The 26,574-nt window shown below is 41.2% G+C and overlaps 1 protein-coding gene across 3 annotated transcripts; it reads right to left on the bottom strand.

Annotated features, from left to right (window-relative positions):
* Positions 1-524: 524 nt before the first annotated feature.
* Positions 525-22,644, bottom strand: klhdc4 (kelch domain containing 4). 3 transcript variants are annotated; one of them, XM_037767331.1, is made up of 14 exons: positions 22,355-22,644; positions 21,066-21,157; positions 19,737-19,815; positions 18,624-18,722; positions 18,024-18,160; positions 17,579-17,671; positions 16,210-16,372; positions 15,104-15,182; positions 14,770-14,978; positions 13,616-13,850; positions 13,327-13,509; positions 12,971-13,123; positions 11,661-11,875; positions 525-663 (listed from the first exon to the last, which is right to left on the bottom strand). In XM_037767331.1, exons 1-13 carry the CDS (start codon positions 22,451-22,453, stop codon positions 11,703-11,705), a joined length of 1,794 nt encoding a protein of 597 aa, XP_037623259.1. In that variant the 5' UTR covers positions 22,454-22,644; the 3' UTR covers positions 525-663; positions 11,661-11,702. The 3 variants fall into 3 exon arrangements, 2 of the variants coding, with proteins under 2 accessions (XP_037623259.1, XP_037623258.1); XR_005206602.1 differs by having other exon boundaries at positions 629-663; positions 11,622-11,875; XM_037767330.1 differs by lacking the exon at positions 525-663 and having other exon boundaries at positions 9,735-11,875.
* Between the last annotated feature and the right edge of the window lie 3,930 nt (positions 22,645-26,574).

Here is a 26,574-nt window from a genome sequence, read left to right as displayed (position 1 = left end):
CCCCTTGTTTCCAGCTGGTTTGGAGAAGAGGAAGGATAAACGAGGTGAAGAACTAAACTTGGCCCCTCACAGGGGTGTCACAGGGGCGTTGTGGGAAAGGGTGACGCTATTCACACCATCCTCTTGGTGGGCTCGCTATAGTGTCGGCTAGCACTTCCCAGCTTCTCTGTGGCAGATGCAGGTGAGAGAGGAGGAGAGCGGGCCCAGAGCTGCCATTATCCTCTCTCAGCAGGAGTTTAAACCATCGGGCAGCTCCACCGGCCAGCCATCGGCCTGCCTACACAGTCTACGACACACAACTCTTCCTCCTACTCCTCTCCTGCTTTCCGCTCAGACGCCCGCGTTCAGCCGCCTCCTACCTGGTGATGCCTCCACCTCTCTGGGGCGTAGAGCTGAAAAGTCTCCCCGGTGGCAGCCCTTCAAACCCCCGAGCCTCCAGCATAGAAGCCACCCGCACCCTTAGGCTCTCTGATCAGCACCCTAACTGGAGCTGTGACATGTTGTGTGATGAAGAAAGAAAGAGAGTTTTTTTCTTCAAGCCTGGTCCTGATGATCAGACAAAAAAAAAAAAAGACCATGTAAAGTCTGACTCTAGCTTACTTCAGGCTTCACCATCCTCTTCTTATCCCCAGCATTCACACACACACACACACACACACACACCTTGTGCCTGGTTGCACAGCGAAGGAACACACACATGCATAGAGAGAGGGAGAGACAGAAAAATGGGGAGAAGACATAAGGTAATCTGCTTGGCTGCCTTCTTTTTCTGTCTGTCCTGTGGTGCTGGAGAGCAGCAATGCAGTCTCCTGCCTTATGCACGCACACACTGTACGCAGGCACACACACAATCTCTCTGACAGCAAGTGCGCACACACAGACAATGAAAATAAACAACTGAATTGATTAATTCCTCCTCCTCTATTCCCCCTCTCCCTCTCTCTCAGGCTGTCTGTAGGTCTTTAATCCACTGCGTCCATAAGTGGTCTCTCCTCTGCGTGGGTTGCCTTCAGGTTTGATGAAATAACATCCATCTATATGATCCTGTTATGGTGTGTTCTGTCCTCTTCAGCATCTCCTGCTTGTCTCCATGTTTCCCCTACGGAGCGCCGGCTGACGCACAGCCTGCCTTCCTGCCTGCTGTCTTGGTCTTACAATCTCTTCTCCTCCTACGGCTGGATCTCTGTATCTCTCTCTCTCTCTCCTGATCTGTGTGTGTGTCTGTGTATGTCTCTCTCTCTCAGAAAATCGGCTCATTAAAGAGGACTGTTCCACTGCAGCCAACCAACCCCCCCTCCTGCTGCTCGATAGCACACTCCAGCTCTTAAAGAGACACACATGCTTCTCGCTGCCTCCCTCACCTGTAGCTGCTTATACCCTTTGTCTTTATTTCTGCATCTTGCCTCACTTGGTTCTCAGATGGTTGGCTCGATCTGAGAGTCTAAAGACGACTACAATTCTACAATTTCATTTAGCAGACACCTTTGTCCAAAGCGACGAACATATGAGAATTCGTACAACACGAGCAAGGATCTAGATAGGAGGGAACAACGTGAGAAAGTGCCAACAACAGCTTCAAGTCCCAATGTCCCGATATCACCAACGTCATCAGTGTCATCATCATTATCATGAATATCCTAATCAACGTCAACAACATCCTCAATATCATCATCATCAATATCATCGTCATCAACATCATCAATGTCTTTAGGTGCGGAGGTGTTCATGAAAGACCTGGCTCTTTAGCTTTTTCTTAAAGGTGGAAAGGCTCTTTGCGGATCAAATAGAGTTTGGTCACTCATTCCACCACCGGGGGACTACAGACAAGAAGAGACTAGCCAGCAACTTATGGTCCTGTTGTGATGGGAGAACCAGGCGCCTTTCATTGGCCGAGCGCAGTGGGCGGGAGGGAGTGTAGACCTGGATGAGGGAGTTCAGGTAGGCGGGAGCCGTTTTTGTTGCTATTTTGGAAGCGAGCAACAGTGTTTTGATTTTGATGCGAGCGGCAACTGGGAGCCAGTGGAGCGATATGAACAGCGGAGTGACGTGTGCTGTTTTGGGTTGGTTGAAGACCAGTCGCACTGCTGCGTTCTGGATCATCTGCAGAGGTTTGAATGTTCAAGCAGGGAGGCCTACTAGTAGGGAGTTGCAGTAGTCAATGCGTGATATTACAAGAGCCTGTACCAGGAGTTGTGTTGCATGCTCTGACAGGTAGGGTCTGATCTTCCTGATGTTGTATAGGGCAAATCGACACGGCCGAGCAATTGAGACTACATGAACCTTAAAGGTTAGCTGGTCATCAGTCATGACACCCAGAATCCAGGAAGACTTTGTGGGTATGAGTTTGGTTGGTCCAAGCTGGATATTGATCTGTGGTTGTATAGATAGACTGGCTGCGTTGACAAGGAGCTCAGTCTTAGATAGGTTGAGCTGACGGTGGTGTTCTTTCATCCATTTAGCGATATCGGCTGAACCTTCGCAAGTAAATAGCCAAGACGTTATCAATACACCTACTCAACAAGCATAAACATGATGTAAACATGTAGAAAAGCGATATTTTAATCTTGAGTGCCCGCAGTCTCTCATCCACCGCTGCAATGTTTACACAAGCAAAGTCCACTAGCTCGGCTAATAGCGAATCATTATATCATTGTATGTAGTCTAACTGTTTAGCTTAGTTTGCCACGTATCTTACAATTCTTATAAGCTGATGAGCTGGCTGAGACAAAGCAGCCCCTCCTCTCTCTACCAGCAGTAATGTTACCTGCAGGGAGTGAACCATATCAGCGCACATCTTTCTTTTTTTAAATAATATATTAAAAAGCAATTATTTAGTAATGAAAAAGAGCCAATAAGAGTATCGATAAAGAAAAGAGTAGTAGTATCAATAAAACGATACCCGTCTAGTGATACATATTTCCAATCAGCAGACAGGTGAACCTTAAAGGAAGAGCTCAACATTTTGCCAAATATGCCTATTCACTTCCTGGCTGACAGTTAGATTATTGATACCACTCTCATGTCTGTATGGTAAATATGAAGCTACAGTCAGCTGCTGGTTAACTTAGCTTGGAACACAGTGTTAACTAGTGAGATTTAGACGTGCTGGTAGAAACCCGGCTTTTGTCAACATGATAGCATCGCAGCCTTGCAAGATGCAGGCACAAAACTATACAGGCATGTAGTAGAGATCAAAATGAAGGTCGAGTTCGAAGATGGATATGGTCAGGAGTCTGCTGCATCTACAATAATGTTAGCTAGCACTTTAAGCAGGAAATTTGTTTTAAAAATGCCAAGAAGTATAGCACTAAACCTCTTGGTTATCATAGGAGATGGAGACTCACTGGTCACTGCTTTCAGTATAAGATAAAAGATGCTTCTGGTTGTAGCCACTAGTGCCGTCTGGGCAGACTGTATTGATTAAAACCAAAGCATATCTGTGCTGTAAGACGGATGACTGAAGAACGCAGCTGAAACATGTCTGGTGTAGACAGAGGGTATGTAGTCATACTAATAGTTTTAGTTTGATGTGCTGAGGTTTTTTATGCTAAAAGCACTGAAAAATAACATTTACAAATCTTCTACAGCAACATTACTTTAAAGAAACTGTGTCCCTGTTACACTACATTATCCAGAGCTCATTGTGTTTATAGGGGGGAAAGAAATCAGTAGGAATAAGTACGTAGTTCCACTTCCTAAAATATATTTCATTAGCATGGAAGAGGGATATTTGAGTAAATCAGGTTGTTAATGATGGTTTGTATGCAGCGGTCACTCTGAGGGAGAAACAGCACGAAGTCCTCCTTATTGACTAGTTGATATGATACTAACAGAAATATAAGTAAGGGATAATGTACAGCTAGCTGTACATTATCCCGCTTATTACACGGCTACTTACTTAAGAAATCAACAGTTTGACATAAAAACGGTCCTCCAGAGTCCAACATCAGAACTGCGCCCATAGCAACGGTCTGTTACAGACCGTGGAACGCTGTAATTGACCAATCAGAATCAAGTGTTCAACACAGCCGTGTAATAATGCTTTAGAGAAACCCAAACCTAAGTGTGAAATAGATTTCATTTACATGCAGCACATGGTTACGAGGGTAAGAAATCAGTTTTGGTCTTTAAAATGATTGACTAAGTTTTAAATTTACACCATAATAGTCAGCCAGTACAGCCACTGTATTGCTGGTGCCCACTGAGGAGCTTTACCTTCACAGTTGAGGGTTAAAGCTGGGGTAGGCAACATTGGAGAAACCAGCTAGAGTAAACTAGATTTTGAAAGTATCCAACCAAAAGAACCAAGCTCAGTGTTGTCAACTCTTTTCCAATGAAGGTTGCTAGCAGCACTAGCTCCAAATGACGCTAAATCTAGCTAGAAAGTGGCCAAGTCAACAACACTGACAATCCGATCCTTCAGGCCTATCTCCAAAACCACTCCCCCAAAATTATCATTATGAATGTAAACACGAATATGGCTATTGTTAGTACACCTTCTATGGGAGCATTTATAGTTAAAACACATCACTAACTGCAAGTAAAAGCTCCAGTGGGCTACCTCAAGGTCTGTGAGGTGAAGCCAATGTGTAAGTGCCTTAAACTTGCATTCTTTCTAATAGCCAGCAGGGGGCGACTCCTCTGGTTGCAAAAAGAAGTCAGATTGTATAGAAATCTATGAGAAAATGACCTTACTTCTCACTTGATTTATTACCTTATTAACATTGTAAACATGAGTTTATGGTCTCAATCACTAGTTTCAAGTCTTCTTCAATACAGCATGATGTTCATTTAGTAAATTATGGTCCAATTTAGAGTCAAATAGACCATAAAGCAGGGTATGCTTTAGGGGGAAAGTTTATTATAACCTTTTTGGTCGCCTGAAAATGTCTTATTCAGCATTACACCCTCTTGTGTCACTTCTGGTTGCAAAAAAACAACATGGCTACGGCCAAAAACCCAGATGGTGACGGAAAAAAATGCCGAACTCGAGGCTTCAAAACGGCAGTCGACAAACCAATGGGTGACATCACGGTGACCAAATCCACTTCTAATATACAGTCTATGAAAAGCGCTCAACCGTTACTTTTCATTTCAGTTGAAAGCCATTTAAAGTTGACACTGACTTGCAGTTTGTGCTGCATTTCAGCTGCAAATGTCCGCACAAACGGGCTTGCATGTATTAAGAAAACTGGACACTGTTCTCAGATGACGCCCGCCCCATTAGTTCCAAAGCAAGGTGCTAACTGGGTGTATAAGCTGGAAAGGGTTGTTCAGGGTCCCTCAGGCTTCTGTATTTTGGGCCAATAGAGCATGCCTTCCTGCATGAATGAATGAATGGCGTAAAAATAATTTACTGACTTGTGAAATGTGCATTTATTTGACTGTGTTCTTCACTTCTGTTGGTACACATTTTTTAGTTTACTTGCCTCATTTTTGAGTTTTGTGCCAATGTGGTGTGATGTTTAGATATCAGTGTGGGCAGAAAGGAAACACCAGATGATACTCACATTATTTTAGATAAACTTCTCTAAACCACTCTTTTTGTCTGCCTCCTCCTACCTCTCCCTGACTGTCCTCTCTTACACTTCTTCCCATGTCCTCCTTTTCCCCGTTCAGCTCCTCCCTGCAGCTGTCCCGTTGCCGTTGTTATCCTTGTCCTTCTGTCTGCCAGTGTCTGGGAGAGCTAAGCCAATTCCAGCCCAGATTACAGTAATAAAATCACTGTGAGGCTGGGGATTAGGGTTTAGGCCTCTAAACACACTGGTAGTAGAGAGAGAGAGAGAGAGAGAGAGGAGGAGGGTAGTGGGGGAGGATGAGAGAGAAGGTGAGCAGGTGATTGAGAGGGCAGGCGGGGCGATGCACAGTTAGTGTGATTTCCTGACCACAACAGAGGGATTAGGATTTAGAGAAGTTAGTAACACAAGTGTGGGCGCTCACAAATCCATGACATCATCTGAACAGAATGAATAAGCTAAAAAGGCACAGACACTAACATGGATAACAGCTACTGGGTCACACAGAGTAAAAAACAGAACATGAGTGAAATTACATATATGTATGAGGGGTCGTATAGGTCTTAGAGGTATAATATGTAACAATATGTAACAGTCTGTGTACAGCCACCGAAAGTCGTCGGTGGCTGTACACAGAATTCAAAGTTGGCCACTCCTCCAAGGCACAACGTGCAAGTGAGGGAGAGAGAGAGAGAGAAGTGATGGGCGAGGGAGGTATAGAGTGAATGAAGAGAGGGAGCGGCGTTAGTGAGAACAAAGCAGTGAATCAGAGAAACCCAAGACTTTCATCCAGGAGACCGCTGTTCGTGTCCCGTGCATTACATTTCACTTTACAATCAGCTGATCAATCGTGTCCCGTGTTCACAACGTCAGGTCCTATTTTCACTGTACAAACGTTGTCATTTTAAGACCAACCACGTTGTATTTTTCCTAAACCTAACTAAGTGGTTTTGTTGCCTAATCCTAAATAAGTGTTTTTGTTTATTTCGCAACATTAAGCATGTGTTTACTGCGACCGTATATTGACGCCAAGTGGTTGTTAAGCATGTGTTTAGTGCGACAGAAAAAATTGATGCCGACGAGCTGGGATGAGAACGTGTTTGTTTATCAAGTGGTTCTGCTGAAAAAGCAGTCCATTGCATCTGGAAAGAGTGTGAGAGCAAACCAAAACAGTAAAGTTGAGGGCCGTAAAACTAAAAACAAGTTAAAAAAACAACAACAAAAACGCTGAAACGCTCTGTAGATCTGAGGACAACTGCAGAGTCGGGTGATAATTCTCTGTGGGTTCATCACTACCATCAACACGGTTCACATTATATGTAGTCATTTGATCCATTGTTAATATGAAAATATTGATATTATTATATTGAGTGTGGCTTTAAAGACATTTTATTTAGCAATTTTTTATTATCTCAATTTAAATTAAAAAATTCTTTTGCAATCAAAGAATAAATGTTTAAGATTTTCAGAAGTTATATCTACTTTCAGTCTGTGGCTTAAATTAGACGTATATTTGTGTATAAAAATCCAACCCGGGCTCTTGAGAAGGAGTATAAATAGCCATGTCATTTTAGGCTTTCAGCATGTCATTTGTACGGCACGCAACAAAACCACGGTATCATCTGCAGTTAGGTTGAGGCAACAAAACCACTTAGTTATTTTAAGCACAACCATGACGTCTTTCCTAAACCTAACTAAGTAGTAAATAAATACATATAGAAATAACGTAACGTAAGTACGGAAAACACGTCACAAACGTCACTAATGTTACAAAACAAAACACTGTTCTTGTACGCCGGCGTCTTGGTTAAAAGTCATGTGTTCGCTTTTTATTCTACATCACAAGCTCGGAGTATGGCATATTTACGTGGATGCGTTTACACTGCAGTCCGTACAGACTACATGGCGTACAAATGATACACCACAAGCAAGAAAGGCGTTCTTATTGCACACTAAATGCCGTGCGTATTATGGTGTCATTCATACGCCTTTTCGTGCGAACGGGCTGGGAAATTACAGCGTCAATTATGGCCAATCTGGCAACACATAAACTCCAGGGTAGAAAAAGTAGTTAAAAGTTTTCCAACCGGTGCCTCCATGTTGGATCAGACAACAACTGTAAGCAAATGTAAAGCCACTGCTAAATCTTAGTTTAAGTGTTCTTTTTCTCTTCTCAGTTAGGCGGCCTTATCCAGCAGCTCACTGTGTTTGCTCACCATCTGGTCTGTCTGTATAATATGTGACATCTCCAAGCAATCAATAAGGGAGCTCCTCTGGGGGGTCAATAATTACGTATGTATGTGTGCCTTGGAATTGTGTCCCTTAGCATCAAAAAGACTGAACCACCAACCAGACTTTGTGTAAAAAAAAAATAATGAAAGATCTGCTTAAAAGTCTAAATAGCATGTGGTGGTTTGTTTGTTGGGTTGCTAGTTTTGTCCACTTTGACATCCTCATCCTTGATATCCTGGCATCGAAAAGTGATTCAGTTCTTCTATATATAGACTGTATTCACATCATACCAAGTCTGACAATCTATTCTTGCAATATAAGGTACACCAAGTTAAGAAGAAGCTAGAAATATCCCCCTTCCTTGACCTGGCATACCCGTGTTCTACAAGTTTCTCTCTTTCTCACACACACATTCACGACTGACGTATCTCTGACGATTACACGCTACGTGCCACCACGTCAGCAGTGCACCCAAAAAAATCTCGTCTTTAGTTATTTATAAAATCTTTTCTTGTCCCAGAGTTAAAATAAAAAAGGGGGTCGCTGGAAAAAAAAAGGGAGAAGAGGGGCTGGGAAGGAGGGAGAAGAGAACAAGAGGAAGGCAGCCTCATTCTCATCCATCTCTCCCTCTCCTCTATTATTCATCAGCCTCTTCTCATCCCTCGTTCAACATGCTGATGGAGGATAAAATAGGTCAGAGGGATAGGCTGGTGCTCGCACAGTGACTGATGTCTTCCCTGACATGTCGTGCACTCGTCCCCTCCTCCTTCCCCGCATCCCTTGCTCCTCCTCTCCCTTCTCTTCCCCGCTGTAGCCGCCACTGTCTCGTCGTCCCATCTTTCTCACCCACACTGCTTCCCCGGCTCTCCATCCCCTCACATCCCTCTCATCATCTGATGATTCCTCAATACCGTCGCTCCTCTGCTTAGCTCACGTTCCTCGCTTCCTATTCTCCCCCTCGCTTGTTGTAGAGGTGTGAAACTCAAGACAAAGGACATGTGTTGCTGCTAGCCATCTGCAGGGGGCACACCAAACCATTATATCGATGAAGCCGTTATCTACAGATAAAGAAGCGCCCAGTAAGCAGAAGTGGTGAGGAAAGAAGCAACTTAGCGAGGAGTTCCGGGAAAGTTAAATCCAGTGTTATTTGATCCGCCCATCCACCCCGACCTCATCCCTACGCGGCGTTAGCCGCCATTTATACTTGTTCACAATTAAGTGGATTACATACAAATTGATTTCGTGGAATATGTACTTATTACAGTGCATTTACTTTTTGAAGGTATAGCTACGAACGGTGTATCCCCATAGACCCCCATGTTAAAGTGCCAAACTTTACATCAGAAATAAACATGCTTACAGCCTGGTACAAAAAAACAGTTTGGTCCCTTCAGCTAATTTCCCCATTCATGACAACTGTACAGGGGGTGACTTTTTATATGACTTACCCGTTTAAGTTAAGCATAATTGAGGGCGTGGCCGTTTTGAGTGACAGGTGGGTGCCGGCTCAGGTCACTTGCTGCAGGCCGTCTCCTCTGCTGCATCACCCGGGCCCGCCTCAGCTCCACCACCGCTCCACCACCGCTCCACCACCGCTCCACCTCTTTGCCCATTTTTGGATTAGCCAGGAGTTTGGCTGTGTCGTCGCTGGAGCAGCCCACTTTGAGCTTCACAATGGCTCTTCAGAAATCTATGGGTGACGTCACGGAGACTACATAAATATTTCATACAGTCTATGGGCACAACTCAATCTGTTCCGCACTATGTGATTGGTTGATGCCTTTATTTGCAGTGCGTAAGTTCAGAAAAATCAACGCAAAAAGTACATCGCTACTCGCGTTCTGTGTGAAATGTTTCATGACAAAAACAACAGTCTGCACAACAAAAACATGGTCTTTAAAAGGCACTAAATATTGCCTTTTTCAAACATATTTGGGAATTTATCAGTGTTTGTAAATCTGATTTAAAAAATAAAATTTGCAAACACATGCTTTAATCATTTATTTTTCTTTTACTAAAGAAAATGTACTCCCATTACTCTGATGCATAATCAGACGTGCATTGTCTTTCCAATTTTATCCTCACTTTGTATTACCACCTTTAGAAGCTGTCCTCATCACAATAGGATCATGTTTATTGTAAACTGTGAAAAAGCGTCCTCTTGCAGCAGGAAACACAACAACTTTTGGATGCATTAAAACATTAGCAAAAGATAATGACATGTTTAATCACCAATGGCTGCACTAATCAATATTATCATACTAACAATGCATCACATGACTATGTGTAAACAAACCCAAAGAGAATTATCACCCGACTACAGTTCCCCTCAGCTCAATTGAACTTTTTAGTGTCTTTCAGCTCATTGTTTTGGTTTTAGTGCCTGCAACTTTAATGTTTTGGTTCACTCTCACTAGGGCTGAATACTTAATCAAAATTTTATCGAAATCGCAATAATGGCCTACTGCAATTTTGAAATCGCAATGAAATAACCGATTAAATATTGCAGTGCTGCAGAGCTGTCCTGGCCTACACATCATATTCTACAGACTTAAGAAAATATCTTTGTTTGGTACAGATCCCCACAAAAATCACACCATAATCATTTTAATACGTTTTCATGAAAATGAGAATAATGATGTAAAAATTTGCATTTCCTCTAAATCGCAAATTATATCGCAGTTGCAATATCAGTCAAAATAATCGCAGTTAGATATTTTTTGAAAATTGTTCAGCCCAAACTCTCACCGCTCTTATCAACCTTGTTTTCAGTAAAAAAAAAACTGTACGCTTCCTGCTTAGCACTAAATTTCAACCAACTAGTTGGGGAACCTAGAAACAGATATAAAAGGAGAGTGAACATTTGACTTACATTTGTCAGGTGTCCAGAAACACAACTCCAAATGAGTGCTAATGTTGCTCAGTATCTGCTAGGTGTGTGAATAAGTAGCTGTTTGCCAATATCAACTTTACACGATGGTAATACGTCAATGTTGTGTTTACAGCTTGTTCTGCTGCCCCCATCTAAAGCAGGTTTAAGTGGAGACAAGTTGTAGCTCTGGCACTTCTGGTGGTTTGCTACACAGCTCTCTGTTCTCAAGTACAGTAAAACACCCACAGTAACATCACTGACGGGATGTAAACAGTAAAGGAGGAAAGCTACAGAAACGTTTGATGGATTTTAGAACACGTGTAAACAAAGAACCATGTCATCGAGAAGCTGTTCAACTACGCAGTATGTACAACCCTTCGGTCCTCACAAACCAAAACCACATGCAATTTAATTTCAATGCTAAACTATACTAAGATGTGGCTCCAGGTATTTAAACACTAATGTGTGCTTTACTTTGCTTCACCACACTCACTAGTCTCAAAATTGACATCAGCATTTTGGCAAATGTTTCTTGTGCGCTACCCACATAATCAGCTGTGCTGCTCATCCCACAAAGGCATGATCCTTACAAGTTGGACATCATTGTGAAGGTAAATAAACAGGCTTTCCAACGATGTAAAATACAATGCCAATTAGCATTGTAACAACAGAGAAATAATCCACCAAACACAAGTTTCCGAACTTTTTTTCCCCAGTTTAGTTAAAAAATGTCAACGTTGAATATTATCTAGTGAAGTTACAGAAAAGCGTTACTAAAAGCGTTACTAAAAGCGTACCATAATCTACCATCTGATGTAATGGTATATTCATAAACGGAAAATAGTCCATATATTCAAATTTAACTTGATCAGTGGGAGAAAATAAAGGCTTTTGGTTTTCTGTCTTAAACATGAATGAAATTCAGTTTGTATTACTGAATTATTTGCAGTACAGTTCAAATGATATGTTTTATAAAAGGTAATTACAAAAACATATTTCACACACACACACACGCGCGCGCACACACCTCCCCCCCCCACACACACACACACACACAAACACAAACAGTTTGGCGTATCCCACTATTGGTCTTCAAAGAAGACTTTAGCCATGGCGAGGGCAACCTTAGCAACCTTTTTGTCCTTGGCGTCAGCGCCCATGTTGGCACGTGCCAGTCCAATCCAGTACTGCTCTGTTCGGGTTTGGTAATCCGTCACTGTCTCTCCCTCCTGCACCGCGGGATGCTCCTCTTCATCTAGAAACACAAACACACAGGTAGAGAGGTTAAAGTTGCTGGTAACATTTTTAAAAGATCATGGTCAGATCTACTGAGAACAGCTTCTAGCTGGTTTCCTGCCAAATCAAACATCACTTTAAAAGGAGCTGGTACTCCTGTCTGCTTCTCCAAGCTGGGGGCGTACTGACCGCCATCTACTGTAAGTAATACACCAACTGTGGATAAATACCTCATACAACCCCACTTCAAAACCCCTGAACTATTACTTTAAGGTTAATGCTAAATTTGAACAGAAAACCTACGTTGCAAACCGTGGGCATGGAGGTGTACTTTTACCAGGCAAAAACCTAAAACTAGAAAACCTAAGGAATCCATTGGTACCAACCATGTCATACTAGCTTGTCGCAAAAGTTAAATAACGCTCCAAACTTGCGCTACATTTTGGCAAGGAAAAACTGGCATGACCATTTTCAAAGGGTTCCCTTGACCTCTGACCTCAAGATATGTGAATGAAAATGGGTTCTCTGGGTAACCACGAGTCTCCCCTTTACAGACATGCCCACTTTATGATAATCACATGCAGTTTGGGGCAAGTCATAGTCAAGTCAGCAAACTGACACACTGACAGCTGTTGTTGCCTGTTGGGCTGCAGTTTGTCATGTTATGATTTGAGCATATTGTTTTATGCTAAATGGAGTACCTGTGAGGTTTCAGGACAATATTTGTCATTGTTTTGTGTTGTTAATTGATTTCCAATAATAAATATATCCATACATTTGCATAAAGCAGCATATTTGTCCACTACCAAGCTGATAAGAGTATTAAATACTTGACAAATCTCCCTTTAAGGTACATTTTGAACCGATAAAAAATGTGTGATTAATTTGCGATTAATCGTGATTAACTATAGACAATCATGCAATTAATTGTGATTAAATATTTTAATCGATCGACAGCCCTAATTTTCACATTTGTTTGGAAGGTTGGTATACGTTATATCTGTTTAATATCAAGAATATCCTGATCTACATAGTGTGCTTGTTGCTCATTAGAAATTGCATGAAAGGGTAAAGTGGAAAAGAAAGACAGTGAAGAGGCAGAATAATCCCTTGCCTTCCTCATCCTCGCTTTCCTCTTCAGACTCCTCTTCCTCCCCTTCTGCTCCTTTCGCCTTCTCCTCTTCCTCCCCTTCTGCTCCTTTCGCCGCCTCCTCCTCCTCCTCCTCATCTTCCTCTGACTCAGACTCTTCCAGCCACTCCTGTGTCTCTGTGGAGAAAAACATCATAAATCTAAATGAAACCTCACGTAGTTCTGTCCCATCATATCATCCTCCAACTCCTCTCCTGCATCACAACATATTCAGACTGGCTGCTTCAGAACCACCTGCTGAGCTGACACGGAATACATTTCATATAATTTTTTGTCTACGTGCGTTACTTCGCTTTTGCATTCTTGACATGTCCACTCACTTGGGTCCATTTCCACCAGAACCTCCCACTGTTCCATCTTGTTGAGGTCCAGAGAGTAGAAGTCGTTCAGGGTGAACTGGCGGTCGCCAACCTCGAACATCCCTCCGTACAGGAAGAGCTTGCCCTGACGCGCCGTTGCCATGGCACTGGACCTCGCGCAGGGCTCCACCAGGGGGGCCGAGGCTGAACCGGAGGAGATTGAAAAAAAAGAAAACGTGATTTTCAAACCAATCTATATTTTCGCTCTGTTTTTTCACATCTTAAATTTGTTTAGTGTGTGTAATCTTGCCATCGTCCTCCTCATCCTCCTCCTCCTCCTCCTCTTCCTCCTCCTCCTCCTGAGCTCCAGGGATCACTTCCTTGATGGTCATCACTGTACCGTCCTCAGTGACAATCTCCTTGATGACCTCAGTGGGTCCTTGAAGTGCCCCCTCTTCCTCCTCCCCCTCCTTCCTCTCTGCTCCCTCCCCCTCTGCTCCAGCCTTCTTCCCCCTTCTTCGTTTCTTCTTCTCAGACTTATTTCCCTGGACAGACAGAAATAAAACGATTAATAATCGCAGACATCGGTCGAGGCATCGGTCTATCCAGGCTGCAGCCCTCTTATTCATTTGAATGAAGCCAGTCAAGCAGCGTCCAGCAAAAAAGTTCAACCAGGCTCAACTTTTGCTGCAACGCAACGTTATCCGGCAAGGCCCTGCGTTGGCCAATCACAAACATGCAAGCGCACATTCCTGGCAGATTACTCTGTAACTTGAATTGCGTTTCTACTGTTTACCTTGTAATTGTCGCAAATAAAGATAAAATAGTAGCTGCCGTGAAAATTGATTTCCTATTGAATTATTGAGGCTACATAAACGTTATCTTGCACCTTTGATCTCACAAACTCTGTTTCTAATTTGTAATAAGATTAAAACATTCGTCAATGATGCATTTTCCAATCAAAACATCTAGCCAAAGTGCATCAGATACAGGTGGACAAATGCACCGTTTTTCGACAGACTAGCTCGTAGTTCATCCCTCGCTGCCCCACCCATCATCACATTACAGTTTATAATAGTGGTTTGTTCAAAACATGACCGTTTCTTATACTAGAAATAATGGTTTATTTGATCTATTTTACATTTTAATTATAATATAAGTGATTTGTTCAAAACAATGTTGTTGCAGTTGCTACTCAAATGTTAATTTATATACAGTACATATGACAAAATAAAGCAATGTTAGTCTGTTATTAATTTGTTTAATTTTTTCTCTTAAAAAAAAACAACAAAAAGAACCATCAAGACTACCGTTAAAGTATCGGATTGATAAGCAGTATCTTTAACAGTAGTAGTGCTGTTAAAATCTTTACAATATACGCAGAACAGAGTCTGGAGCCAAAACACATCCTCTCATCCAAACAAACATTCATTCATTCAGCAGCTTCATGGCCGTGTAGCTTACCCTGAGCACGCCGGGGAACCAGCGGTTCTTCACTGTGTCATACAGGTAGAGGTCGTTGTAGAAGTCGCCCTCCAGTGTCTCCTCCTCTTCCTCATCACAAACCCCACCAAACAGCACCGCCCGCCCGGCTGGGCCCACCGCCAGAGAAAACCCAGAGCGAGGAGGGGGCTTGTTCCCAGAGGGGCTCACCCTGGACCACGACCACTTCTCTGGAGGTCAGAGAAACAGTCACGACGAGTTACAAAAAATAAGAAACAAAGACAGTAGCAGGATGATTTCTATTAATGTTCATCATTTGTGTTGTCTTCAATAATATACTGTACGTTTTTAGTACCTTGGCCATCTTTACCCTCTCGCTTGAGAAGGAACATGTCAGAGTGGATGGTGCCCTTCTCTACATCCTTCTTGACTCTCTAGATAAACACACATACACAATTAGGCAGACCACATCACAAAACATTATGTATTATCAATCCTTGCGCATGCCCGTCTGAAATGGGTTGATTGCTTGGCCCCTAACCGTGGTATGGCTGCTTGAGCTCGCCAAGTGTGAAGTTGATTGGATGAATGATTCTCAAGATATGCGAAGGGCAGTCATACATACATACAAAGACAGACAGAGATTCCTTCGTTTGTAATTAGATGATGCTGCTACAGCGCCACCTATTGGCCAAATGGTACCAAATTTGTCATGGTCACTCAAACATCATATCTTCACTCGTCCACCAAATGTGGTGGCAATAACACAAAACATCCAGGAGATATGACATTTTTTTGTAATATAAGCCCTGCCCACAGCATTTGAGCTAACTTTGAGGGCCATCTATAGTAAAACTGTTTGGGACATTAAAAATCCAAAAAAGTAACTTTTCTCAGCTTGATCCAGAAATGTTCTGAACCAAATTTGGTGATGATTGCTCAAAATTTGCAGGAGTAGTAGCAAGAAATCTGATTTGGACAAAATTCAAAATGTCAGAAAATCAATCTAGATGTAAATGGGCGTGGCTTATGTGGATAGATTCAGACCCACAAAATCCAGGAAATAAGAATTTAGTTCCTGAGACTTAGGGTTCAAAAGTTACAGGCCAAAACGTAAAGTGCATTGTTATAGCGCCACCGTCTGGCCAAATTGCACCACATTCGTCACTGCACTCCATGGAGTCCTGAGCAATACACCCGCCAAGTGTGAAGCTGATCGGATGAGCGGTTCTCGAGATATGCGAAGGACAGACAGACAGACAGACAGACAGACAGACAGACAGACAGACAGACAGACAGACAGACAGAGAGACAGACAGACAGACAGACAGACAGACAGACAGACAGACAGACAGAGAGACAGACAGACAGACAGACAGACAGACAGACAGACAGACAGACAGAGAGATTTCTTTGCTTTATAGTTAGATGGGAGTGGCACACATGCACACACACACTCACCACTTTAGAGTATCCCCCGTAGATGATGACACCCATGCCGTCGGGCGTGGAGGTCATCTGACAGGCAGAGCGTGGGGCGGGGGCGGAGCCCGACGTTGTGAGGCGTGACCAGGAGAAGGTGTCCAGGGAGAAGGAGTAGATGTCATTGTAGTAGATAAAATCCCTACAGGGGGAGGAGAGGGAAGGAGGAGGGGGAAGCAGGAGAGGAGAGGAGAGGAGAGGAAAGGGCTGAAACTGAATCACAAATTGAAACAGAAGGATTTGATACATTAAAGAGCCTGAGGAGGGTCAACTCTATGACCTGTTGTAAGGAGATGAGACGGGTCTGATTGCAGGCACGGGGAAGGGGGGGCATTCCTGTCATGCTCTACACTACTTTGATTGGTTTGTGCGGTACAGGAACGCCCACTTATATTCCACATATATGGAAAGTATAAAAACATGCTACATGTCCCTTAGAAATTAAAAAGTAAATACCACTAATTTGTGAGGGAAATGTCTTTATTCTTTGATTTTTGGGTTGCTGGAGAAGAATTAATAAATAATGCCTGACAACTACTGATATATTTGACTTCAGGACATCTCTGACTACATAAATGCTGAAAATCAAACATTTTCTGTATTCATTTAGATATTTTCCAAACTAAAAGTCCCTAGAAGTGTATGATTCAACGTTTCCCCATGGTCTAGTGTTAAAAAGGTTAATAAAAATCACAATAAATTGTAATATCGAATCGCAATACTTAATGATTCATAATACATATTGAATCGGCACCCAAGTATCGTGATAGTATCAAATCAGGAGATTAGGTGTATCATCCCACCCCTGGCAGAAAAGGGCAGCCATACCCGAGATTTGTCGCAAGTAATCCGAGGCACCTCCTTCCTTTGAAAATTGTGCTATGTAACTAAAATAAAGAATTAACATTTCACTACCAGCATCATTACATTATTAGCATCACTGGATGTTGAATTGCTAGAGGCTAGCTTTGTTAAGATGGAATTGGTACAAATTACCTATATTAATGTAACACTAAGCAATTCCTGTAGTTAGCTACAGGTTGCCCCACTTGTTTCATCAAAGTCACAAATAATTAAATTATTTAAGAATTTGACAAAATGTGAGTTAAATCGTACTGAATGCAGAGCCACTGATTTGAATAATACGAACATATCTTTTTTTTTAATATACTTATACAGCGAGCCAAGTGTGTCCTATGAATGAATTCAACTTATTACATTTGATGTATTGACTAGAAGAGATTTAAACTCCATTCACCCATTACGGGTATGAAAGAAGTACCTGTCCACCATCCACTCCATTACAGACATATTGTCCTTGTTTATTATTCAGCAACCTTCTGCCTACCTGGTGCTCTCATGGAAACCTCCAAACACCAGCAGCTGTTTCTTGCTGAGGACCATTCGGTGGCCGCTGCGACCTGGTGGACCACCGGGCGCCCTGGAACAACACAAAATATGAAATCATTTCAGAACCCTGATGTCTGTAATGTGATCATTATAAATACAAAGTAAATACCCACAACACCGTGCATCTATGGGACATGTTAAATCAAGCAGTGATTTTATGGAGCTATAATATTTTATTGCCTAAGCAATCAACTTATCTACTGATAAGGCTTACATTACAGGACATTATGAACTAATTAAGATCTCCTCATAAATTAATTTGATGTGAAATAATATTTCTGGCCACTCTCCTCGTTAAAGCGTTCGTTCTGCTGATCATTACTTCCATTTATGATGCCTTTCGTTCATCATTACATCTATTTTTATGAACATTTTGCACATACTTGATGTTCTCCCACGTGTGTGTAGCCAGGTGCAGCACCCAAAGGTCCTTGTAGTGGTAAAACTGTTCCCCGTTTGGAGAGGCAAACTCTCCCCCAAACACCCAGAGCTGACCCCCGCCCTGGGGAACTACCACCGCCTACGGGGGGAGGAAGGGAGGGAGGAAGGGAGGAAGGGAGGGAGGGAGGAGTGAGACAGAAAGGAGGGGAGCATAAACAGAACGAGATAAGATAAGGACGTTTGATGTACTCAGCTTTGACTGGTTTTCTTGCAACAGGCCATCAGCCGTGATGACGTTGCTGATAAGTTCCAAAGTTTCCTATGAATTGTGCTACAGCAGTCTGCCCCCTTGTGGTGTAAATGGAGAATCACATAATCAATCAGGGACTTCAAAATGATGTTCCAGTAGAGCAAATATAGAACTACCAGTGTCTATTAAACACAGTATTTTCATTAATATTAGTCACCTGCTTACTTGGAAGTGGTGCTGTGTAACTTAAACTATTGCTGGGAATCAGATAAAACACAATAAAGCTGAGGACTTACAAAGGGACAGAGTGAGTGCACCAAAAGAGGCTTAAGGATCCTCTATGTGGGCGTACCTGGTGAGAGCAGCGTGGGGGAGGAGGGTTGGGGATGTCTGACTTCACCCAGCTGTTCTTCTTGATGTTGTAGAAAAACAGATCGTTGTACAGGTACGTCTGCAAAAAAAGGCAACGAGGGGTTTTTAAATGAAGGATTTGTTCAGTGGAAACCAGGAAAAAAAGGAGAACACATCAAACTAAGGCTGTCAAAGTTAACGTGATAATGAAGCATTAAAAGCGTTTTTGTTTTAATGCCACTAATTTCTTTAACGTATTAACGCAACTTGCATTTTTTAGGTTGTAGGGGACTCGATTTTAAACCTAAGGAATCCATTGGTATCCATGTCATACTAGCTTTTCAAGAATTGGCTAAATAACGCTCCAAACTTAAGCTAAATTTTGGCGAGGAAAAACTGACATGGCCATTTTCAAAGGGGTCCCTTGACCTCTGACCTCTAGATATGTGAATGAAAATGGGTTCTATGGGTACCCACGAGTCTCCCCTTTACAGACATGCCCACTTTATGATACTCACATGCAGTTTGGGGCAAGTCATAGTCAAGTCAGCACACTGACACACTGACAGCTGTTGTTGCCTGTTGGGCTGCAGTTTGCCCTGTTTTGATTTGAGCATATATTTTATGCTAAATGCAGTACCTGTGAGGGTTTCTGGACAATAATTGTCATTGTTTTGTGTTGTTAATTGATTTACAATAATAAATATATACATACATTTGCATAAAGCACACACAGATTTGTCCACTCCCATGTTGATAAGAGTATTAAATACTTGACAAATCTCCCTTTAAGGTACATTTTGAACAGATAAAAAATGTGCGATTAATCACGATTAACTATGGACAATCATGCTATTAATCACAATAAAATATTTGAATCGCTTGACAGCCCTACATCAAAGCACAAAAGCTTCATAACAGTTTGTACAATGTGTTCGTCTGTGATACAGTGTTGAATAAACTAAATCTCAGTTGACCAACTGTTTGAATAAAGACGGTTTCCGCTTTAAAGAAGTTGCTAAAAAGTCTGTAGCTGGTGGACACAGATTAAATGTCACCATGTTGAATCATCTAATCACCTACTCATTCAGTCATTCAGAGGATTTTCTACTACCTTCCTGCCGTTGAAGAATTCTCCTCCAAACAGGATGAGTTCATCTTTCTCAGGATGGGCAGAGAGAGACGCACTCAATCTGAAAAACATGAAAAGACATCAGAGACTGAGATACGTTCATCTTCCTACCGTGGCTGATGGGCATAATTCATGCATATTGGTGCCATCTCCCCCTGACACAGACATTACCGGCTCCCAGAGAATGTATCCTGACTTCTGCGAAATCTCTCAACAACTGCTGGAGAGATTGGGACAACATGTTCTACATTCACCTTTCTCTCGGAGGATGAATCCTACTGACTTTGATGATGTCCTGACTTTTGCACTGGCACCACCATTAGGTTACTTATTTGTGGTTTTGAGTCAAATATCTCAACAGCTATTAGATGGATTGCCATGAAATTTGGTAAACACGTGTGTCCCCCTCAGGATGAGATTTTTAATCTTTCTGTGATCCCCTGAACCTTCAACTCGTGCCATCATCTAGACTAGCACCAACAGACTGTTTGCCCAATTAAAGGCTGCGTGTCCATCAGTGTGCTCCACTCCCTTTTCCCCTTGAATGATAAACACTATACCTGCTAAGCATGAGCCTTTTAGCATAATGACACCACAGAAATCTATGAAACAGCCCATCGGCGACTGCAACTTCCTTTTTAAAGCTAGAACAGATTGGGCTGCATGGAAAACTCATGATACTCTTCTACATCTGTATGGTAGAGTCCGTCATTACATTTACTATTATTACTCGGTTTGGTTTGGTTGGAACATGGGCTCATCCCTATATGTTCCCAGGGCATGTGTGTCTCTTGATATAAACTAACATTGTAAGTGATTGGTAAGGGCTGTCTTTGCTGTACAAATTGCAAAAGAACGAAGGGAGATCGGGGTTTCAAATGCAGATTGAATGGTGAGAATCTGTTCAGCCAATGTGGAGATATCAATGTCAAAAATCAAGAAAACGGTCTTGTCCACAAATTTGAGGGCATAGTCAACATATTGAACCAGGGAAACATACATTCAACCTATGGAAACCTCGGGAAAAATATCGCTGAGAACATGAAAAAGTTTGAAAGGTCTCCTTAATGTGTCATATTAAGAGGATATTACGCTGAGGAACATAGATACGCTCCCTTTAATCACTGATGATTAGGCTGGTTGATGATGGCAGGATGTACTCAAGATTTGATGTTATGCTGTCACTTCACATTGATATATTGAGCTAGCGTTACGTGTGTTTTTTGTATTTTATTATGTTCTATGGTCAAGTCTATAAATGCAAGACAGATATTTCCCAATAGGGCCAATAAAGTTGAAATTGCCTTTCACCTTGCTGATGGAGGTGGACATGTTGTTTCTACAACTTGGGTCTTCTTTGCATCCAGATTCTGAAACTCTGCAATCAGAGCCTCCAAATCCTCCTGGAGACAGAGAAGGAAGGAAGGAAGGAAGGAAGGAAGGAAGGAAGGAAGGAAGGAAGGAAGGAAGGAAGGAAGGAAGGAAGGAAGGGAGGAAGGAAGGAAGAACAAAACCAGAAGGATGTAAATGTTTTTTTTAAATATTAGTGAATGTTTTGGGTCCTAGTAATATTGCTAATGTTAAAGGTGCTACTGATAAAACTGCTAACATTCAGCGACTAGATGTCGCATTCTCCTTCCTCTGATTCATTGCATTTACTTTGTAACTTCACAACAAGTCGTTGCCAGGCACTTACCATCAATCTCAGCCATTTATCCTTTTTTTCCACACTAACCGACGACCCAGAGACACCACGTGATACCAACGTTGTTTTATTATTGGTGCTCAAGCCTTGTTGGCTTTTGCTGTCAGGGCTCCCAAACTCTGGACTGCACTTCCTATAGAGATACGATCATCTAACTATATATCCACTTTTAAAAAACTTTTGAAAACACATTTTTTTAGGATAGCATTCCTATAAGTAGAAGACTGGGTATAAATATATGTATGTATACATCCGTTTCTGGACGCATGTGTACATTTATACACATTTATGTATATATACTGTATATTTGTTTTATCAACTTGTCCTACCATTTTACCACTTCTACTATTATTGATATGTTCTGTGATGTTCTGTTTTAGCAGTTACCATATTTGTTTTACTCTATTTATCTGCTTTTATTGTCTTGTGAAGCACTTTGTAACATCTGTTTTGAGAAGTGCTATATAAATAAATGTATTATTATTATTATTATTGTTAGAAATGGGAACCAAATGTTGGATATCTTGCACAGAGATTAAATAAAACATTACATTTGGACCTGCCAAACTTTTCAGGAAAAGTTATACTTTTATTTGGCACCTTTCTAAAGGCTCTGTGGATGTATTATTTAAAAAATATATATATATTTGTCTACATAAAAAATGTTATAATAGCAGTAATACTGCCAGTCCTAATAATAGACAGTTTTGTTAATTCCATTACATTATTAGATTAGACTAATTTAGTTTGAGAGTTTAATTTTAATTAGGATTTGTAGTACAGACCAATATCTAGATAATACTTTCAGCAACATATAAACAGCATAACATATAACAGTGATTAGTGCCATGTGAGCGGTACAGATGTTCACATCTGGGGTGAATGCAGTAGTTACCTCCTCTCTCTTGGACCTCTTTGAGACCTTCTTCTCCATCTTAGCAGCAGTCTTCTCTGCTCCCTTCACCTTCTTCTCTTTCTTGCCTTTCTTGCCCATGATGACAGCTGTGATGTTCTGACAGATAGCGATCAGTTACCGGGGTTTGATCTGTGATTTTAAGTCGGTGTCACATGGGAAACCAAACAAACTCGCACGCCGGAATGAAACCTCTTTCCTGAGTGGCAAAGAGAGATTTACTTCCTGCAACAAACTTGACGTCAGCACCGTGTTGACGTGTAACAGCGTCCTCCAGCGTGAAGGAGGACACACAGACGGTCACACTCTGAGCTTTGGCCATCTAGACCAGGGGTCAGCAACCTTTACTATCAAAAGAGACATTTTAGGCAAAACAAAATCCACAATAATCCGTTTGAGCATTGTGATGAAGGTAACACAGTTTATAGTCTAAGTATATAGTATATAAGCCTAATGCAGTGAGGGCCAAAGAGACAATGTACTACAGAGTATTAGGGCCACATTGAGGGAAAAAACATCTGAGATTTCCAGAATAAAGTCATAATATTACGAGAAAAAAGTTGTAATATTAAGAGAATAAAGTCATAACTTAACGTGAAAAAAGTTGTAATATTAAGAGAATAAAGTCATAACTTAACGTGAAAAAAGTTGTAATATTAAGAGAATAAAGTCATAACTTAACGTGAAAAAAGTTGTAATATTAAGAGAATAAAGTCATAATTTAACGTGAAAAAAGTTGTAATATTAAGAGAATAAAGTCATAACTTAACGAGAAAAAAGTTGTAATATTAAGAGAATAAAGTCATAATTTAACGAGAAAAAAGTTGTAATATTACAAGAATAAAGTTATAACTTAACGAGATATTTTTTTTGTAATATTACGAGAATAAAGTCAGAACTTAACGTGAAAAAAGTTGTAATATTACGAGAATAAAGTCATAACTTAACGTGAAAAAAGTTGTAATATTAAGAGAATAAAGTCATAACTTAACGTGAAAAAAGTTGTAATATTAAGAGAATAAAGTCATAATTTAACGAGAAAAAAGTTGTAATATTACGAGAATAAAGTCATAACTTAACGTGAAAAAAGTTGTAATATTAAGAGAATAAAGTCATAATTTAACGAGAAAAAAGTTGTAATATTACAAGAATAAAGTTATAACTTAACGAGATATTTTTTTTGTAATATTACGAGAATAAAGTCAGAACTTCACGATAAAAAAAGAAAATAACACGTGAAGTTACTACTTTATAATATTATGACTTTATTCTCATAATACTACGACTTTTTTTCTCGTAAACCTATCACTTTATTCTAGAAATTTCAGATTAATTTTTTTCCCATCAATGTGGCCCTAATACTCTGTTGTACCGTTGTACCATAGACCTACAACAATGATAAATAAAAATGTAAACAAATAACAGTTATTAATTTCCATTTTTAAAAATCCACAGGGAGCCACTGGAGAGGAGCTAAAGAGCCGCATGCGGCTCCGGAGCCGCAGGTTGCAGACCCCTGGTTTAGAGTGACCTTCAAGTACATACAGTAAAACATGATACTCGGGCAGTGGTTCGCAACCAGCGTGTCCCCAGAAAAATTAAGAATAGTTTATTTTCACTATTTAATTCTCTGTAGAAGATAGCCCCATGTGATTAAGAGTCATAAAAACGATATTCTGATTATAGGGTGCCCTTCCAGTTGAGAAAACATGATAAAGTGCCCTCTAGGGTCAAGTCAAGTCAAGTCAGTTTATTTGTACAGTCCAAAATCACAAATTTGCCTCAGGATACGACACCCTCTGTCCTTTACATTGCGACCCTCTCATTGGATAAGGAAAAACTACCCCCCAAATAAACCTTTTAACAGGAAAAAAAAAGAAAAATCAAAGAAACGGGTGCCCTTCCAGTAGAGAAAACAAGATAAAGGGCCCTCTAGGGTGCCCACAGCATACAGGTGCCCTTGTTTTTCACCTCTGCTCCTCAGACAGCCCGAGTCTACCACTGTATATGATCATATCTTTATTTTTCAGTCAGCTTGCCAGTGGTTACTTTCATGGTTGAATGTTATTTATTCTGATTAAAGTGTGGCCAGAAAACACAGGGCGACAGCAGAAAATGTTGAAATTTGGTCTCAAGTGGTGGGAAAAGGTTTTAATATTCCCTTGATGTCAGATGTGTTTCACCTATTACAGGATATCTTTTACACAAGCATGTGAATATGCATGAATATATATGTATAGGGACAGATTAATGCACTAGGGGGCCCCAAGACAAGAAAGAGCTGGCGGCCACTATTGACCCAAATTATAAAGTAAGTAACTGACACAGAGACAACCCGAAGTTTTCAGGGTTTGGGGCTCTGGGGCAGTTTTTCACTTTGGCCATTTTATATATCGTAAAGCTAAGCTAAGTATCATACAATTGCTTAAAGCTTTAAGCCAGTTCAGCAGTTCAGAAACCAACAGCTTAACTATGTAAAACAATTGTTGGAGGGAGTGAAGCTGATGATGATGAGGATGATGATGATGGCGATGAGGATGATTATGATTAGTACTGAGTGGTAGTGTGGGCATTCACACGCTCTGTGATCCCATGTGCTTTCATTGTTTGCATGTTTGAATACACGTGTCCATTTATCTTCAGTGTGTGTGGAATGTCACAGAGAGAAACAACAGGTGCTATAATGAGCCGGACGGGGTCTTGACACCCTGATACGGCATTTGTTTGCTACTAACACCCGTCTTGACAAGCCCTGAATTACAATCACAGCACTTATCCATCCTGATAACTAAAGTTTCAACAGTAACATTTGTCAATTTTCAGCTAAAATAAGATGCTTTGATGCTGAAAGTCGGGTAACCTTTTTCTCAAAGATGATTTGAACACCTTGGAGATATGGCAAATTGAAAATGGTTGACAGTATGTATTATAACCAGAAGAGGGCAGTCGTGTGTTGCTTTGGAACCAGTCAAGAAACCTTCACAGTTGACTTGAACCACGGCATTACAATAGCTCGGCAACTTCAGGGTGCTTTGTGTTAATCTCCTTTGATAATGAGAGGTTGAGTGATATTTTAGTGCCTGACACTCAAAGAGATGAAATGTCCAACTAAAGTGACTTCTGGATATTGAGTAATGACGTCTGCTTTGTGGAGGGACGCTATTTTTACAGATATATATTGCCAACTGCAGAATTCAATTTGGCAGTCAAAAAGATTACTTTATATTGCTTTCACAATCTCAGTGACTCATCTACGCCGTCTGCTCCTTTGAATGGGTCGCCCCTCTCCGGTTAAATGGAAGTCCTCCTTCGTCTCCGTCACTTCTAATTATTTCATATCTGTTCACAGTGATTAAAAATGGAGGAGACCATGTTTAGAATTGACCTATTAATTCATCAAGGCCGCTTTCTGCTGTGGGTATCAGCTCTTTCCAACCATCTGTCAGCATATTGTGATATTCATTTTCCTTCCCAGCATCTAAAAACACTGACAAAAGCTCAGACACACGTGTACACACACGTCAGCTGACTACACACACGCAAACAGCACATGACTGTTAAGGCCACCACTCACTGCTGACTGCTAAACTTTGGTGCTTTTCTGAGGCGCCACAGGGGTGTCTGTGTGTGTGTGTGTGTGTGTGTGTGTGTGTGTCTTTCATTGATTGTCCATGCGTGAGGGACATTTAGATCAAATGACAGCCCCCATTTCTATAAATGAGAGTAAAGATAACTTTACACTGAACTGTGAAACATGAGAGGTTTTAGATTTACAATTTATACAAATTTCAAGGCTGGTTAATGCCTCTATGATGCTGTTCTGTGACTCACCCAAGCGACACATAAAATTATAAATCAATTATCTTAAAAGTGCCTCACATGAGGACACAAACAGTTGACTGGCACTATGCCATCTGGGAACCCAAAGCAACAACCTCATTGCATCATTGTAAGCCACTATGAGCCTTCGCATACTACTTTTCTTGTAACTAAACCAAAGATGAGCTGTATACAAAGGCGTGCAGAAAGCTCTAAATAATGAACGTTTTACATTTACTGAACACATACTGAACTTACGAAGCAACATATTTGCCTGAGCATATAAACTCGGAAAAAAAAGTTTGGAAATTTGTGTTTGGTGGATTATATCTCTATTGTTACAATGCTAATTGGCATTGTATTTTACATGGTTGGAAAGCCTG

The sequence above is a fragment of the Sebastes umbrosus genome, chromosome 4 (assembly GCF_015220745.1).
Source record: "Sebastes umbrosus isolate fSebUmb1 chromosome 4, fSebUmb1.pri, whole genome shotgun sequence".
Lineage (NCBI taxonomy): Eukaryota > Metazoa > Chordata > Actinopteri > Perciformes > Sebastidae > Sebastes > Sebastes umbrosus.
The sequence above is the reverse complement of the archived record's forward strand: the minus strand, read 5'-3'. Positions and strand labels throughout refer to the sequence as shown.